At 42.1% G+C, this 14,814-nt stretch overlaps 1 protein-coding gene across 1 annotated transcript in view; it reads right to left on the bottom strand.

Moving 5' to 3' along the window:
* Positions 1-4,341: 4,341 nt before the first annotated feature.
* mtm1 (myotubularin 1) overlaps positions 4,342-14,814 on the bottom strand; it is a 29,265-nt gene continuing 18,792 nt past the window's right edge. Inside the window, exons 11-16 of the mRNA XM_073474597.1 lie at positions 14,618-14,773; positions 13,575-13,622; positions 13,309-13,401; positions 12,533-12,646; positions 12,232-12,408; positions 4,342-11,877 (exon numbers count right to left, since the gene is read on the bottom strand). Coding sequence (XP_073330698.1) covers positions 11,686-11,877; positions 12,232-12,408; positions 12,533-12,646; positions 13,309-13,401; positions 13,575-13,622; positions 14,618-14,773 — 780 coding nt within the window. The 3' untranslated portion in view covers positions 4,342-11,685. The remainder of the gene's footprint in view (positions 11,878-12,231; positions 12,409-12,532; positions 12,647-13,308; positions 13,402-13,574; positions 13,623-14,617; positions 14,774-14,814) is intronic.

Here is a 14,814-nt window from a genome sequence, read left to right as displayed (position 1 = left end):
TACACTGCAGCCATACTGCTGCTACACTGCAGCCACACTGCAGCCATACTGCTGCTACACTGCAGCCACACTGCAGCCATACTGCTGCTACACTGCAGGCATACTGCTGCTACACTGCTGCCACACTGCAGCCATACTGCTGCTACACTGCTGCCATACTGCTACACACTGCTGCTACACTGCAGCCATACTGATGCTACACTGCTGCCACACTGCAGCCATACTGCTGCTACACTGCAGCCATACTGCTGCTACACTGCTGCCACACTGCAGCCATACTGCTGCCACACTGCAGCCATACTGCTACACACTGCTGCTACACTGCTGCTACACTGCAGCCATACTGCTGCTACACTGCTGCCACACTGCAGCCATACTGCTACACACTGCTGCTACACTGCAGCCATACTGCTGCTACACTGCTGCCACACTGCAGCCATACTGCTGCTACACTGCAGCCATACTGCCACACACTGCTGCTACACTGCAGCCAAACTGGTGCTATACTGCAGCCATACTGCTGCCACACTGCAGCCATACTGCTGCTACACTGCAGCCATGCTGCTACACACTGCTGCTACACTGCAGCCATACTGCTACACACTGCTGCTACACTGCAGCCAAACTGGTGCTACACTGCAGCCATACTGCTGCTACACTGCTGCCACACTGCAGCCATACTGCTGCTACACTGCAGCCATGCTGCTACACTGCTGCCACACTGCAGCCATACTGCTGCTACACTGCAGCCATACTGCTGCTACACTGCTGCCATACTGCTGCTACACTGCAGCCATGCTGCTACACACTGCTGCTACACTGCAGCCATACTGCTGCTACACTGCAGCCATACTGCTACACACTGCTGCTACACTGCAGCCAAACTGGTGCTACACTGCAGCCATACTGCTGCTACACTGCTGCCACACTGCAGCCATACTGCTGCTACACTGCAGCCATACTGCTACACACTGCTGCCACACTGCAGCTACACTGCTGCCACAATGCAGCCATACTGCTGCTACACTGCAGCCATGCTGCTACACACTGCTGCTACACTGCAGCCATACTGCTGCTACACTGCAGCCATACTGCTACACACTGCTGCCATACTGCTACACACTGCAGCCATACTGCTGCCACACTGCAGCCATACTGCTACACACTGCTGCTACACTGCTGCTACACTGTTGCCACACTGCTGCTACACTGCAGCCAAACTGGTGCTACACTGCTGCCACACTGCAGCCATACTGCTGCTACACTGCAGCCATACTGCTACACACTGCTGCTACACTGCAGCCATACTGCTGCTACACTGCTACACACTGCTGCCACACTGCAGCCATACTGCTGCTACACTGCAGCCATACTGCTGCTACACTGCTGCTACACTGCAGCCATACTGCTGCCACACTGCAGCCATACTGCTGCTACACTGCTGCTACACTGCAGCCATACTGCTGCCACACTGCAGCCATACTGCTGCTACACTGCTGCTACACTGCAGCCATACTGCTGCTACATTGCTACTACACTGCAGCCATACTGCTGCTACACTGCAGCCACACTGCAGCCATACTGCTACACACTGCTACTACACTGCAGCCACACTGCAGCCATACTGCTGCTACACTGCAGCCACACTGCAGCCATACTGCTGCTACATGCTGCCATACTGCTACACACTGCTGCTACACTGCAGCCATACTGATGCTACACTGCTGCCACACTGCAGCCATACTGCTACACACTGCTGCTACACTGCTGCTACACTGCAGCCATACTGCTGCTACACTGCTGCCACACTGCAGCCATACTGCTACACACTGCAGCCATACTGCTGCTACACTGCAGCCATACTGCTACACACTGCTGCTACACTGCAGCCAAACTGGTGCTACACTGCAGCCATACTGCTGCTACACTGCTGCCACACTGCAGCCATACTGATGCTACACTGCAGCCATACTGCTACACACTGCTGCCACAATGCAGCCATACTGCTGCTACACTGCAGCCATGCTGCTACACACTGCTGCTACACTGCAGCCATACTGCTGCTACACTGCAGCCATACTGCTACACACTGCTGCTACACTGCTGCCACACTGCAGCCATACTGCTACACACTGCTGCTACACTGCTGCTACACTGTTGCCACACTGCTGCTACACTGCAGCCAAACTGGTGCTACACTGCTGCCACACTGCAGCCATACTGCTGCTACACTGCAGCCATACTGCTACACACTGCTGCTACACTGCAGCCATACTGCTGCTACACTGCTGCTACACTGCTACACACTGCTGCCACACTGCAGCCATACTGCTGCTACACTGCAGCCATACTGCTGCTACACAGCTCCTGCAGCTTACTGCATGGTATTATAGCCTGTCTGCATATGAAACATCTTACATCATACAGGCTTTATTTGCATAGTCTGAGACTATTATTCAAGATAAATCTATTTTAAATTCCTTTCAAATGTAATACAATACTCTTTTTTCATTACAATTGGTAATATCAGTTCAATATCAATATCAACATTTTGAGTGAAAAGTCAAATCTTTCAGAATATCTTGGTATTAAGCATTTCCCACTTTTCCAATAATGACAGCATGTACTGAGCTGGCATGGACTCCACAAGTTTGTGCTAACCTGATGGCTCATGTTATCCCAGCATGATTTGACAATGTTCCACAAAGCTTCTTGTGATGTCACTGAATGTTTGACTTTCTCACTCTTCAAGTGCCCCCATAAATGTTGAATGGGTTGAGGTCAGGTGACTGTGGAGGAAAAAGTCCATGACAGTCAGGACTCTTTGGTCTTCAGGTAGTTCTTACAAAGCTTTGAGGTGTTTGGGCTCATTATCCTGCTGCAGTGTGAATCCTTCTCCACAAAGATCAAACCAGAGGCTGGAGCATGTCTCTGAACAATGGAGTGATACTTCCTCTTGGTCAGGGTGGAGTTAATTCTGTGCAGGTGTCCAAGTCCAGAGGAGGAAACCTGCCCAATACTTGAATCTTCCCACCACCATGTTTCACTGTGGGTTTGAAACACTGTTGTATCATTCTCTCTCCTGCTCGTCTCCTCACAGACACCAACACCATAAATCTCTAACTTGGATTCATCACTAAATAGGATTATTTTCAGCCACCCACTGTGGAATTCTGGTATTTCTTAGCCTACCTCAAGCATTTTGCCCTGGTTACCTGAGAAGAGGTTTGGAAACTGCTACTTGTCCTCTCAGACCATTATAAGACGCCTTCTTCTGACAGGACTTTTGCTGATTGGAGTCTTGTGTTTGTCTATTTATCAAATTCTTGATAAATAGTTGATTTTCTATCTGTCAGGGAACTCAGCTTGATGTACTGATCTTCTGATGGCATGGTCACTTTGGGTGTGCTTGTTTGTGCTTTGAATACAACTGATCCAGTTTCTGTAAAGAGTTCCATGAAGTGTCTGTGTAGAAACCTTGAGTCTAGGCATGATTTGATGCTGAGAAAGTTTGATTTCTGACACTTTCTGAATCCGCAAACTTTCTGGTTATTTCCAGCTTTATTTTCAATGTGGCCTCAGACTTTTGGACCCCACAATAGGATAAACCAGTCCTCAAATTGCTTTCAAAGAACCAAATGAGCTGGATGAGAATACACAGGAATATTTAAGCCTGATAACAAGTGTTGGCCTAAATTATTGTTACGTATAGTTTAACTACTATTCATGACATTTACAAGTATGAGCCTTACTTTGACGTGGAAATGTTCTTATGCAAAATCTAGTCTAGACAAGAAGTGATGGTCCTACAGGTTATGTTGGAGTAACTGCAGATTGGGACTCGTATGCGTATAAGCTTGTGGGAAACTTTACATGAGCTTAATGAACTGCGATAGGAATAATCAATTAAAGGTGCAAGGAATTAGCAGCCTTGCAGTCATTATTTGAGCCTGCTTTTCTTTCAGTCCACGGCTATTTCTGACTAAAGCTTCATTTGTGCCGTAATTATGTAAGGGGAAAGACATGTACTGTAAGATTTATAGTAACAAATGGGATTCTTAGAACCTGTTTAAGTTCTAAACATCTTTTATGATGTAAATAAATTATCTTAACACCAAATTCAAGTATAAATCTAAGAACATTTTTATAAATGAGGCCCAAGGGCTGACAGGAATATGAGATCATCAGCAAAACTTTGTTGTAAACAAGGAACGTTTTGTTCATGCTCATTTCATTGACACGTCTCACCAAAAATGCTCGCATGCATCCAAAGTTTTGGTTGATGCAATAAGAAAGGACAACCTTAAAAATCAGAATGAACACAAGAATAACACATGCAAGTCAGTCAGAAATCCTTAAATTAATTTAATCAGTAATATTTACATAACAGGAGCCATCCAACAAACTGTGGAGAAGATATAACATGATTAAAAGAAATATATTTGAAATGTATTCTGATTTCACCTTCCCTTGTTGATGCCCAAAAAATCCTTAAACACATTTTATGTGTATTTATCAAAAAGCAGGCTATATGACACAAAACCCCTCAAACTACAATCCCCTACATAAATGAAAAAGTCAAACTGAAATGAACATTGACAGAGTAATTCTCAGCTTCATCACCACAGAGCCAACATCTAAAAGCTAAAGATCCATCAGAGAACTGAGAGGAAGATGTGAACAGAATCCAGAGGCTTCTGTCTTTTCATCCCGGGTTAGCACATACAAACCCAAAAAATGCCCTCAAAAATAAAACAACACAAATTTAACCAATGGAGCAGAAATCCACAATTTATACCAACAACTTCTGAACCAACATTACTCTCCTTTTTATAAAACTGTAAGATTTTACACTACATAAAATAATTGTATTTTACAACAATAGAACTTTAGGCAGTAAAATAGGTTTTGATTGAGGTAATTACATCATGGTGCTTGTACAAAGTAAAAAATAAAAAAAAAAATAGATTTTCATCTGTTTTTCCCTAAAAACACAACCACCCAACTGATGCACACTTTTTTTTCTTGCTGTCACTTCTGTCTCTGTTGTTTTACCCACCAACCTCCTCAATGAGATCAACCCTTTCATCAAGGCTGTCAAACACTTGTCAAGAGTCCACTTGGTAGAGCCTATGGTAATTCACCTCTGTTAACATAGGAATCAGGTTGCATTCTCTAGTTTGCCCACTCAGACCCACCCAGAAATAAGAATAAGAAATAAGTCATGTTTGAGATTTGACATACGTGCAGGTAGGCCAAGTCCTATTCTCTCTTTAAACTCCAAGACTTCATTTTGACTGTCTGCTGTGGTTACACTGACTAGCAGATATTTTTGTTGAAACAAAGCTTCAGCAACATCTGGCCAATCCTTGGAATTACATTATTTATGGAAGGGTTAGAAGAATTAAGGGTTGGGTTATACTCAAAAAGTCCATAATGCTGCAATGCTCAACCTTGTCAGAAATCAGAGTATATAGCAGTTCTAAAAGTCCACCCTGGAAGGCAGAGTGACAAGCCGGCTGTCACAAAGAACCAGGAGATTTAAATTTGTTTTAATGCTATGTGTCCACAGGGGCATTTTTTGAAGCAAGGGTTTCCCAGCTTTGTATGTTTGACCAACATAAGCTTCACCCTCCGACAACCACGCAAACGCTTGTGGGCTATCTGCTCGAGGATTTCATTTGGAAACCTATATTACAAAAATAGTTCACTGAAATGTGTTTCTGAAAACATTTTAGGCGAGAAATAAGCTCTGCAGTTGCTGAATCAGTCTTCATTTTAACACACCGTTTGGTTTTATAGTTTTTCAGGAGTTTCCAGAGTCACGCTGGATGCCATAAATATGCCTAGACCTCAACTTTATGCGAATGAGCACTACTCCGTCTCTTGAAACGCAATGTAGCACTACCAAAATGCATTGCATGGCTGATACATAGACAATGTATGGGAAGCATAGAAACAACACATCCTGTGAACACGTATGGAGACAACAGGAAGAGCAGTCAATCTCAAACATGACCTTGGACAGCTAGGGTAAGTCTCTCTGAAGAGGTGAAGGTGATTCTCACAAGAATCAAGGCACAAATTCGGACATGACCTGACACACTTTGCTAAATGACTTATTGCACCTCACAGTTCACAATTGAAGCTGTCACACTGTACATACAATGCATGATCTCAATGAATCGTTGCTTCCAACTTGCAGAAAACCCAATGAGTTGACCACACCGTGAGGGAAACTTTGTTGGAGATGGAGCTGGCTTTTCTGAGCCTTCCAGACTCAAATTTCTCTTCTACCAGGAAGGCTGCTTAATTAGGAATTCAGGGATGCTGTAGAGCAGCAAAATGAGGAGATATTTTGGAAATCAATGGTTCCAGATGTAAAGTCCTATTCTGTGTCCTGTGGACATCCTATAAAGAGTTTTGGTAAGAAACATCCAATCACGAGCTTATTCTTTGTTGCCTGCACTGATAATAGAAGCTTAAAATGAGGGGTTTTGCCTTTCAGACGTGCAGTTTAAAGTTCACCAAAGCAGGACAGTGTCCAATCTGAGTTCAGCCCAGGTCAGTAGAAGGGCTGGCTGACATGCCAATCAAACAGACTGCTGATGCATCACTGTGTAGGTATATGGGGGTATATGTTGCAAAACAGTGATATTAGGTCATCACAATAAACTTGAGAACAATTTTCCTGTATCTATAAATTCACTAAGGTAAGGGAACTGCTCTCTCAACATCATCTCCTATAGGAAAGGCTGCATGGGTATTGCAGTGCTTTTGTGTAGTAAGGAAGGTCAGGTAGGTACAGCTATACATTGGGGAAAATCCATCTGGAACCGGCAGTTCCTCACAGGGTGCACCTTTAAATGATTTGCCTAGAGTCGCAAATTTTCTATATTGAAAATGCTTCTGTAATTGTAGAAAAATTCCAATGCTAAGAAGATTTTTGGTATCTATCAATCCACTGGCAATGGAAATGCTCCAGTTGGAAAGGCAAAATAACAAAATATTCATTTGTGAAGGTTTTTTATAAAATGTTACAAATATAGTGCCAGGTGGGCATGATCCATAGTGGTGATCCAAATGTATCTACCCACAATTAGTTTGAGCAAAAGAATCTGAGCAGTTTCCATTGGAGCCAGAGCACAGCACTGTTGCAGTGTTAAAGCAGGCCAGGAGCTTTTTTATAGTTATCCGTTAGTTTTATACTGTTTTCAGTGATGGACCACATAGCTGGCACTGCCTTGCACAGCATTTGACATTTTGACAATTTCTCTCTGACACATTATGATGTGCTGCCTGATGTGGTGCTAATATCGCACTGAAAGCTGAATTTACTCCAGCTATCAAGAGCCACTTATTCATCAGGTGGCCAAGGTTGGGAAAAAGCGCCAGAGACTGAGAACTACCAGACATTACTCATTATGCCCCGTTTCCACTGCATGGTACGACTCCACTCAACTCACTTCAAAGGTACTTTTCTCAATTTCGTTTCCCACTGCAGAGTACCCACTCAATGTAGGCAGGACAATATACAGTATATCAACCTGATAAATGACAGGCCAGATATTGGGAAATGTATATTATTGGCTATTTATTGGTATCTGAGAAATTATAGGTGATAATAGAGCCAATAATAGCATATACACACTCCAATAGGTGGCGGTATGCACCTTTAAAGGTGATTTGTAATCTGCCATTAAACACAGAAGAAGAAGAAAAGCAAAACAAGAAGAAAATGAAGAAAACACAATTTCTACAAGGTTACAAGAGTTATGGAAAAAACAATATTAAATCATCCATCTTTGCTCACTAGATCTTAGCTTTTCTTACCATCAAGTGTGCATAAACTACCGGCTAGAAAATGTCTTTTTAAAATAAAAAAATGTGACATGATAGGCTCTTATTGGTACTGGCCAGGGGAAACAGGTAATGAACAGTTATAGACATTACCCGGGAAAAAAATCCATATTTCCATATACAGCAAGGAGTAACAAATTTGTTCCGAGAAGCTGAAGGCAGCAAGACAAAACAGTGATGAATAAAAACACAGTTTGCCTGGAACCTTTACCGAGGTGATGCCTAAAAAAAGTACCACGTACTATGCACAACTTTTGGCAATGGAAAACCGAAATGGAACGGTCTCAAGTGAGTTGAGCTGAGCTTTACCGTACAGTGGAAATGAAGAATTATGCTGACGGAACAAATGCGGTGGCAAAGACCCTCAACTTTAGAGTGATTGTAATAAACAGTCCTGTCAAGATGTTGAGAGACTGAATGATACAGTACATACATCTGTGAGAGATATTTTAGCAGCATGCTGGCCATTATTTTTCTGTTTGAGTTTGTGTCAACTGTTTTCAAACTAACCAAAATGGGCGCCTTTTTGTGTTAGCAGCGAAATCCTTATATCAGGCTATTCCTCAAAAAATTCCTCAAAGCGCTTCTTCCCCACACACACACACACACACGCAGTTGTCCATGCGATGTCCTGAGTTTGACTTTGCGAACCTGCTCTGTAGACATCAGCTCCATGACAGCACCCCAAAACCTAAGAGACAACTAATAAATTAAGCATGTGCCTTTTGGACAGGTTGGCTTTCATGTGTTCTTGGGGGAACTTTATGAAGTCTATTAAAGAAAAAGTATAATGATATACACTGAACAAAAATATAAACGCAATCTTTGAGATCTAGATCTAGATCTTTGAGTTCAGCTCATGAAAAATGGGAGCAAAAACAAAAGTGTTGCATTTATATGTTTGTTCAGTGTATGTAAATAGTAAAACACTCATGGTGAATCAGAATTAATAAATATGAAGTCATAATTATGAGGTAGGTCACCATTTTCTCAATCTTGGCCACTTATTTTATTTTAAAATTTTAAAAAAATCTTGAAAGTCTAAATGTATACTTATTAAAGCCCAAATTATGAGATACTAGGTCATATTAGTGAATCAAAATCATGAGATACGCCAAAATCTTCTAGTTACTAAGCTAATCACATAACTAATAGTCATAAACTGAACCTGGTACAGTATAATTTTGACATATTATCAATGTTTCCATTCCAATGGCATTTCATCTGTTTTTTGCAAAAAATATCTTCTGTTGCTTTACTATGTGAAAATGACTGTCAACAATTAATTTTCCGTGTAAATTTCCCTTAATTATACAACTTTGTTAATATCATTCCTGCTAGATGACAGCATGTTTGTAAAAAAAGGAGATCAGGGCCACTGGAAACAAATCTTTTTTTCTGACTTATCAAAATTCTGACGTTTCTTTTTACAGTTGCCCTAATTATCTTCCTTATCTTTGCACAGATTTCAGTGCCTACATCTGGGGAAACAATTTGTAACACAAATCTTTAATGTGGTGTCCAACAGTGTGGAAATATGAGCCATCGGAAAACCAAACAAGCTGTTGTAAACAAGTTGGACTATCTAATCCAATTAGATAACTGGCAAATGTAAATAGAAAATAAAAAAAACACATTGACTAAAATGTTCCTTTCTGATGTAAAAACGTTTTGAAGTGTGGGGAAAAAAACAGTTGTACACAAAGCCAACACCTGTACAAAAGGCACATAGGACTTTCCAGTGTTGGTGGATAGAATATCTAGAAACAGTCTGATTTAAGACAGACCTAAGTGTCACCTAGCAGAGTCCTGACATCAAACTGTGACAGTGTGTTGAAGTGGGAGTGAGAAGGAAGTGGTTTATTTCTGCTCACTGTCCTTAAATCCGTGTGCTGGTTACAAACATCTTGGCATGGTATGGCTATCATGGACCTGGGTGATATCTCCATCTGGGGTCTGTCTTTAGTGAGAGCATGAAAGTCAAAGAAGTGATTCAGGATCAGAGGCCAGCACCACTTCATTTCCCTACACTATCTTGAGCACCTGAAATATTACAAACTGTATCAAAGCTGCATTCATAAAAACTATATTACTGATTCATTCTGACCAAACTCTGCTTCTTGGCTAGAACTGCATTTGCTCTCAGTGCTGGAAAATACTGCTTAGGTGAGCACAGCGGATAGCAGTGGCAAAAAAATATGTGACAGGGACAGCTCTAGCTTTCATCCTCAGCTAAATGAGCAACAAATCCCACATCAATCCATCCAAATCTGACACACTTGATATATACACTTGGCTGGAAATGTACAGTGAAATCCACTGTAGAAGCTCCCAGCCTCTAACCCTGCTGCATTAGCTCTGCAGCAGTTCTAAATCAATTCTCCAAAAGGACAGAGCAACACTCAGTAGCACTGCAGCAAGTAGGAAGTGTGAAAAATGAGAATTGTAGAACATCTTGAGTACACACAGGACAGCACAGTTGTGTAGAAGGACACAGGTCAAACCTGGGCTGTCAAAGACAGATCTAATATCATTTTACACCAAAATCAGCGTGTATATGCAGGTTTTGAAACATGGGTACACCTGCTCAAAATGGGATTGACTCCTTATCCATTACCAGGAGACAAGTTTGCCTTTTTGTTGTTTTTTTCTCATGTGTTCAAATTTGACGTGATGAATTGCCAGGGACATGTCACATGACATACTACTTCAGTGCTGAGTGTTAGTGGATTTTGTTTCAATGAGTCCAACAAGTCTTAAAGGCAAATACTGGTATTCCTCTACCTGTGTCTAATAGCACTTATCCACTTTTCCACAGAAACCTACCAACCTGGAACCTGGAGCGTCCTTGAACTTCAACTTATAAGTACCTGTAAAGGTGTGGTTCTAGGTTTGGTATTGGTTTTCACTGTCTTTATATATGCCAGCATGTTTTGATTACACATTATTAATAAAATGATACTGTATAGAGACACTAGAACTAATGCCATTTATATGTGCTGCTTGGCAAGTATGTGTGATGAGTGCAGTTGAGTTGGGCTAGGCTAATAGTTCCCTGTGCATACAGTCGTAGTTTAAGTGAGACAGCAGCTAGCATAGGCTCAGCTACGTTCCAGACATGTCTTTGTACTGGAAGCACGAGATCAACCGGTGTTCCTTAAATGGACAACAACACTACATTTGACAAAATGACTGTAACTTCAGGCTGATGTACCAGCTTTATGTGGAGCTTTCAACTGCATATTCGGAGTAAACAGACCTTGAGTTGAGATTATTTTGTCAAACCACTACTCCCAAGATAAAGAGTATTTGCACTAAACAACAGTTTAATCATTGGTACTGAGTTCATCATTGATTCTATAGTATATGTATGGTTCTGTAGTTATCTGATTAAATAATAACCAACAGCAAGTTATCCTTGTGGGTTTTCTGTTAAATCAGAGTAAAACAAACAGAGAAGACAAATAATTCTGGCTCTGCTCTGCTGCCTGTACACTTTTACACATCCACTGCTTGTCCTGTGTGTTCAAGCCCTTGGACTGAAAGCCACTGAATGTCTAAGGCTTCACTGAATGATGAGTGTCTGTGTAAAAAAGTTTTGTGACAAGGCTGTACTGTGACATATTGCATAAATCACCATCATCACCACTACGGTGTTAGAATTAACCATCAAATCTAAATCGTATTAGCATTCTCTGTTATCCACAGTTAGGACTGGACAACACTAATTAATTCCCTGCGTGAGAGACTGACAGAAAACAGAGTGAAGACGACGTAAGTGCAAGTCAACAGGTATATCTGAGTGTGCGTGTGTGTCACCAGCCCTCAGAGGGGAGTTTGTAGGTGTGTGTATTGCTGTGACGGTGTGGAGGAGGTGGAGGAGGTGTTGGGGGAGGGGCTGTTAGCCATGTGGGAGGAAGGGGAGGAGTCAGACCGCTGGAGCTCCTCCAGCTTCTTCAAGTACTCGTCTCTCAGGGCCAACAGCTCCTTGTAGCGCTGCTCCACCGGACTCTGCTGCTGTAATACACAACACACACACAAAGACATTACTAACAAATACACAGGTCCAGACACATCCAGTAACTAAACCAAACTAGTCTCTGTGTCTTAAAGCTCTCAGTAATTTTGTAGCTTCAGACTGAATCTCAGTGGTTTAGAGGGTTAGGGTTCTCAGATATAGATAGTATTTACATCAGCTACTTTGACCAATACACAAGGCAAGCACGTCATCAGTTAAAGACACACCTTGAAGCAGGTAGCCCTATTGTAAATGCAAATCCATTACGAGTCAAACCAAGTCAAGCCCAGACAGCACATGTGCATGGAAAACAAACACCCCCCATAGTAATCCAGCCCAGGTCACAGTCCTACCTGTTGTCGAATGCGTGGGTTCCAGCGGATGTAGTATGTTACCCACAGCTCTAGGTGGCGCATGCTGGCGACGGGGTAGAGGACCCTACCGGACTCCGGGGTGTAGAAGGGATTTAAATAAATGTCCATCTTACTATTGACCAGAGACCACAGGGACACTGTTTTCGATCTCAACTCCTGCACAACAGAAAGAGTGTAATTGTGAGGCATTTAAAGCTTGAATGAACTGTAAAGTCAAAGCATGCTTGCATGCATATTGTAGGGAAACTCAGAGCAGGCAGTGTTTTAAGTCCAGTCTTACGTGCTGGTCTCGTGCACTCTCACAGTTGTAGAGGAAAGTCCCGAAGCGACAGCTGTAGAGATGATCCATGATTGTCAGCAGGAGGCGCTCATTAAACTCAAAAGCTGTTGGAAACTAAAGAGAGGAGAGGAGAGGAGAGGAGAGGAGAGGAGAGGAGAGGAGAGGAGAGGAGAGGAGAGGAGAGACGAGGAGAGGAGAGGAGAGGATAGACGAGGAGAGGAGAGGAGAGGAGAGGAGAGGAGAGGAGAGGAGAGGAGAGACGAGGAGAGGAGAGGAGAGGAGAGGAGAGGAGAGGAGAGGAGAGGAGAGGAGAGGAGAGGAGAGGAGAGGAGAGGAGAAAACCACAATTACAGTTCAGTGACAACTTCAGTGAGCATATCAGAAAAATCATGTCTAAAGCTGAAGCATACAATTCCATCTCATCTACAGTATATCTCCTTCACCCAGCCCTTTTGCACTTCAAGCTGCTACACAGACATAAACCAAAATAGCAGCTGAAGATGCCTGCACAGTCCGTGCACCTGAGACCTACTGCTTCGTATCATTTTAATGCTTACACAATTAAAATAGGGCCACAGAGTCTTTTCAGAGTGCTTATTTGTGACAGTTTTTGAATATATTAAACCCAAACTGCTAGCTAGGTCCAACAATACATTAGGAAAAAAATCCCGGCCTAACCTTGGCCTACAGTTCTTAAAGCTGACAAATGATGTAAATGCCTTTGAGGTTACCTTCCTGTATGATTGAGCTTGATGATTCAGATGTGTTACACTTACCTGTTTAGTCATCTGCCATACACAGTCGATGAACTGAACAAAGATTGGTGATCTGTCCTGGTCTGCATGGTTCTTGTCACCCTGACCTATCCTCTACACACACAAACACAAATTAAATTATTATCAGGAAGGCAAACTATTTTTATTAGTCACTTGAGCAATTTCTTGTATAAACATCTGTTTCTGTAAAAATATCTGACAGCATTAAATATGAATTCATATCAAAACACACAACTAATGTAAGGAGTTCTAAAAATGTTACTTACTGAGGCAAACTTGTGGCCAAAGCTGATCCATTCCTTCTCAATTAGCACCTAAAAGAACACAAAAAGGATTCATTACATCAGGATAATGGCAGTGATGGAATGTAAGTACATTTACTCAAGTTCCGTCCTTAAAAGGTGTTACTGATAACATTCAGCTACTAAATGTGGCATCCCATCTCCCCCTTCCATTACATTCACGTCTCAACAGTTGTTTGAATCATCTTCCCCCTCAAGTTTGTTGCACTACTGCATATTTCATTGTTGAGTGGAGTTAGACTCAAACTGAGTCATGTTAAGGGATGAACCTCTAGTGGTAGAATAATTCATTTCATAACTATACATTAGCTTTATCTTTATGTTACTTTTCTTCACGTCACACAATTCCCATATTCTGCAGCATGAAAGTGGCTACCTCGCCATGATGTTTCAGCCCTTAAAACTCTTTCAGCTGACTCCAAAGAGAATTAGCTGAACCAATGTGCTCCTCCTTTTGTTGCAGAGCACTTGGGATCCGTAACGGAGAGAAGCTGGGCGCTTACCGTACACTCACCCATTTTTACATATTTTTTCACAAACTGGCAGTTACCAAGTCTCTTGATCACTGATGAACACAGCTACCATGTGATGCCAACAGTGTTATACTATTAGATACTGGAACCAACCATCAGAATTCTTACATAGACAGAAACAAAACAATAATTTTTGACCTGAATTTTTATTTTTTATTATTAATCCACAATCAATCAGAATAACTGCATACTGCATCAAAGCCAAAGTGGCATACTTATAAAGTTTTCTTTTGCTTGTACTTTTGATACTTAAGTACATTTAATATCAGATACTTTAAGTTTTACTTTTTGTCCACTCATTGCAAGAAGAAGCTTTTTCTAAAAAATTGTTTAAAAAAGTGACATTCTATTGCTTTAGGAGTACAGTAAAAACACTGCATGAGTGAAATGAAAGCTTTTCATAGTACTCCTAATCGTTTTCTTTGGTATATATGAGCAGCTTCCCGTTATAATCTCATTACAGCATTTACTGACCTGGAACCCTCTGAGAGTGCGGTAGTGACTGTCCAGCATCAGCATAGCCAGAGAGGTGAGCTGAGCAGTTCTGTCCCAGCCGTCACTACAGTGAACCAACACTGAATTCCCACTGGACACCTTGTCTGCCACTTGGATGGCTCCGGATAACACCAGCTACACACAAAAGGACACAATTTAGACTAGGTTTTGGACTT

This window comes from Pagrus major, chromosome 10 (genome assembly GCF_040436345.1).
Source record: "Pagrus major chromosome 10, Pma_NU_1.0".
Taxonomy (NCBI): domain Eukaryota; kingdom Metazoa; phylum Chordata; class Actinopteri; order Spariformes; family Sparidae; genus Pagrus; species Pagrus major.
Note: the sequence above shows the minus strand (reverse complement) of the source record. Positions and strands in the feature narration are given on the sequence as shown.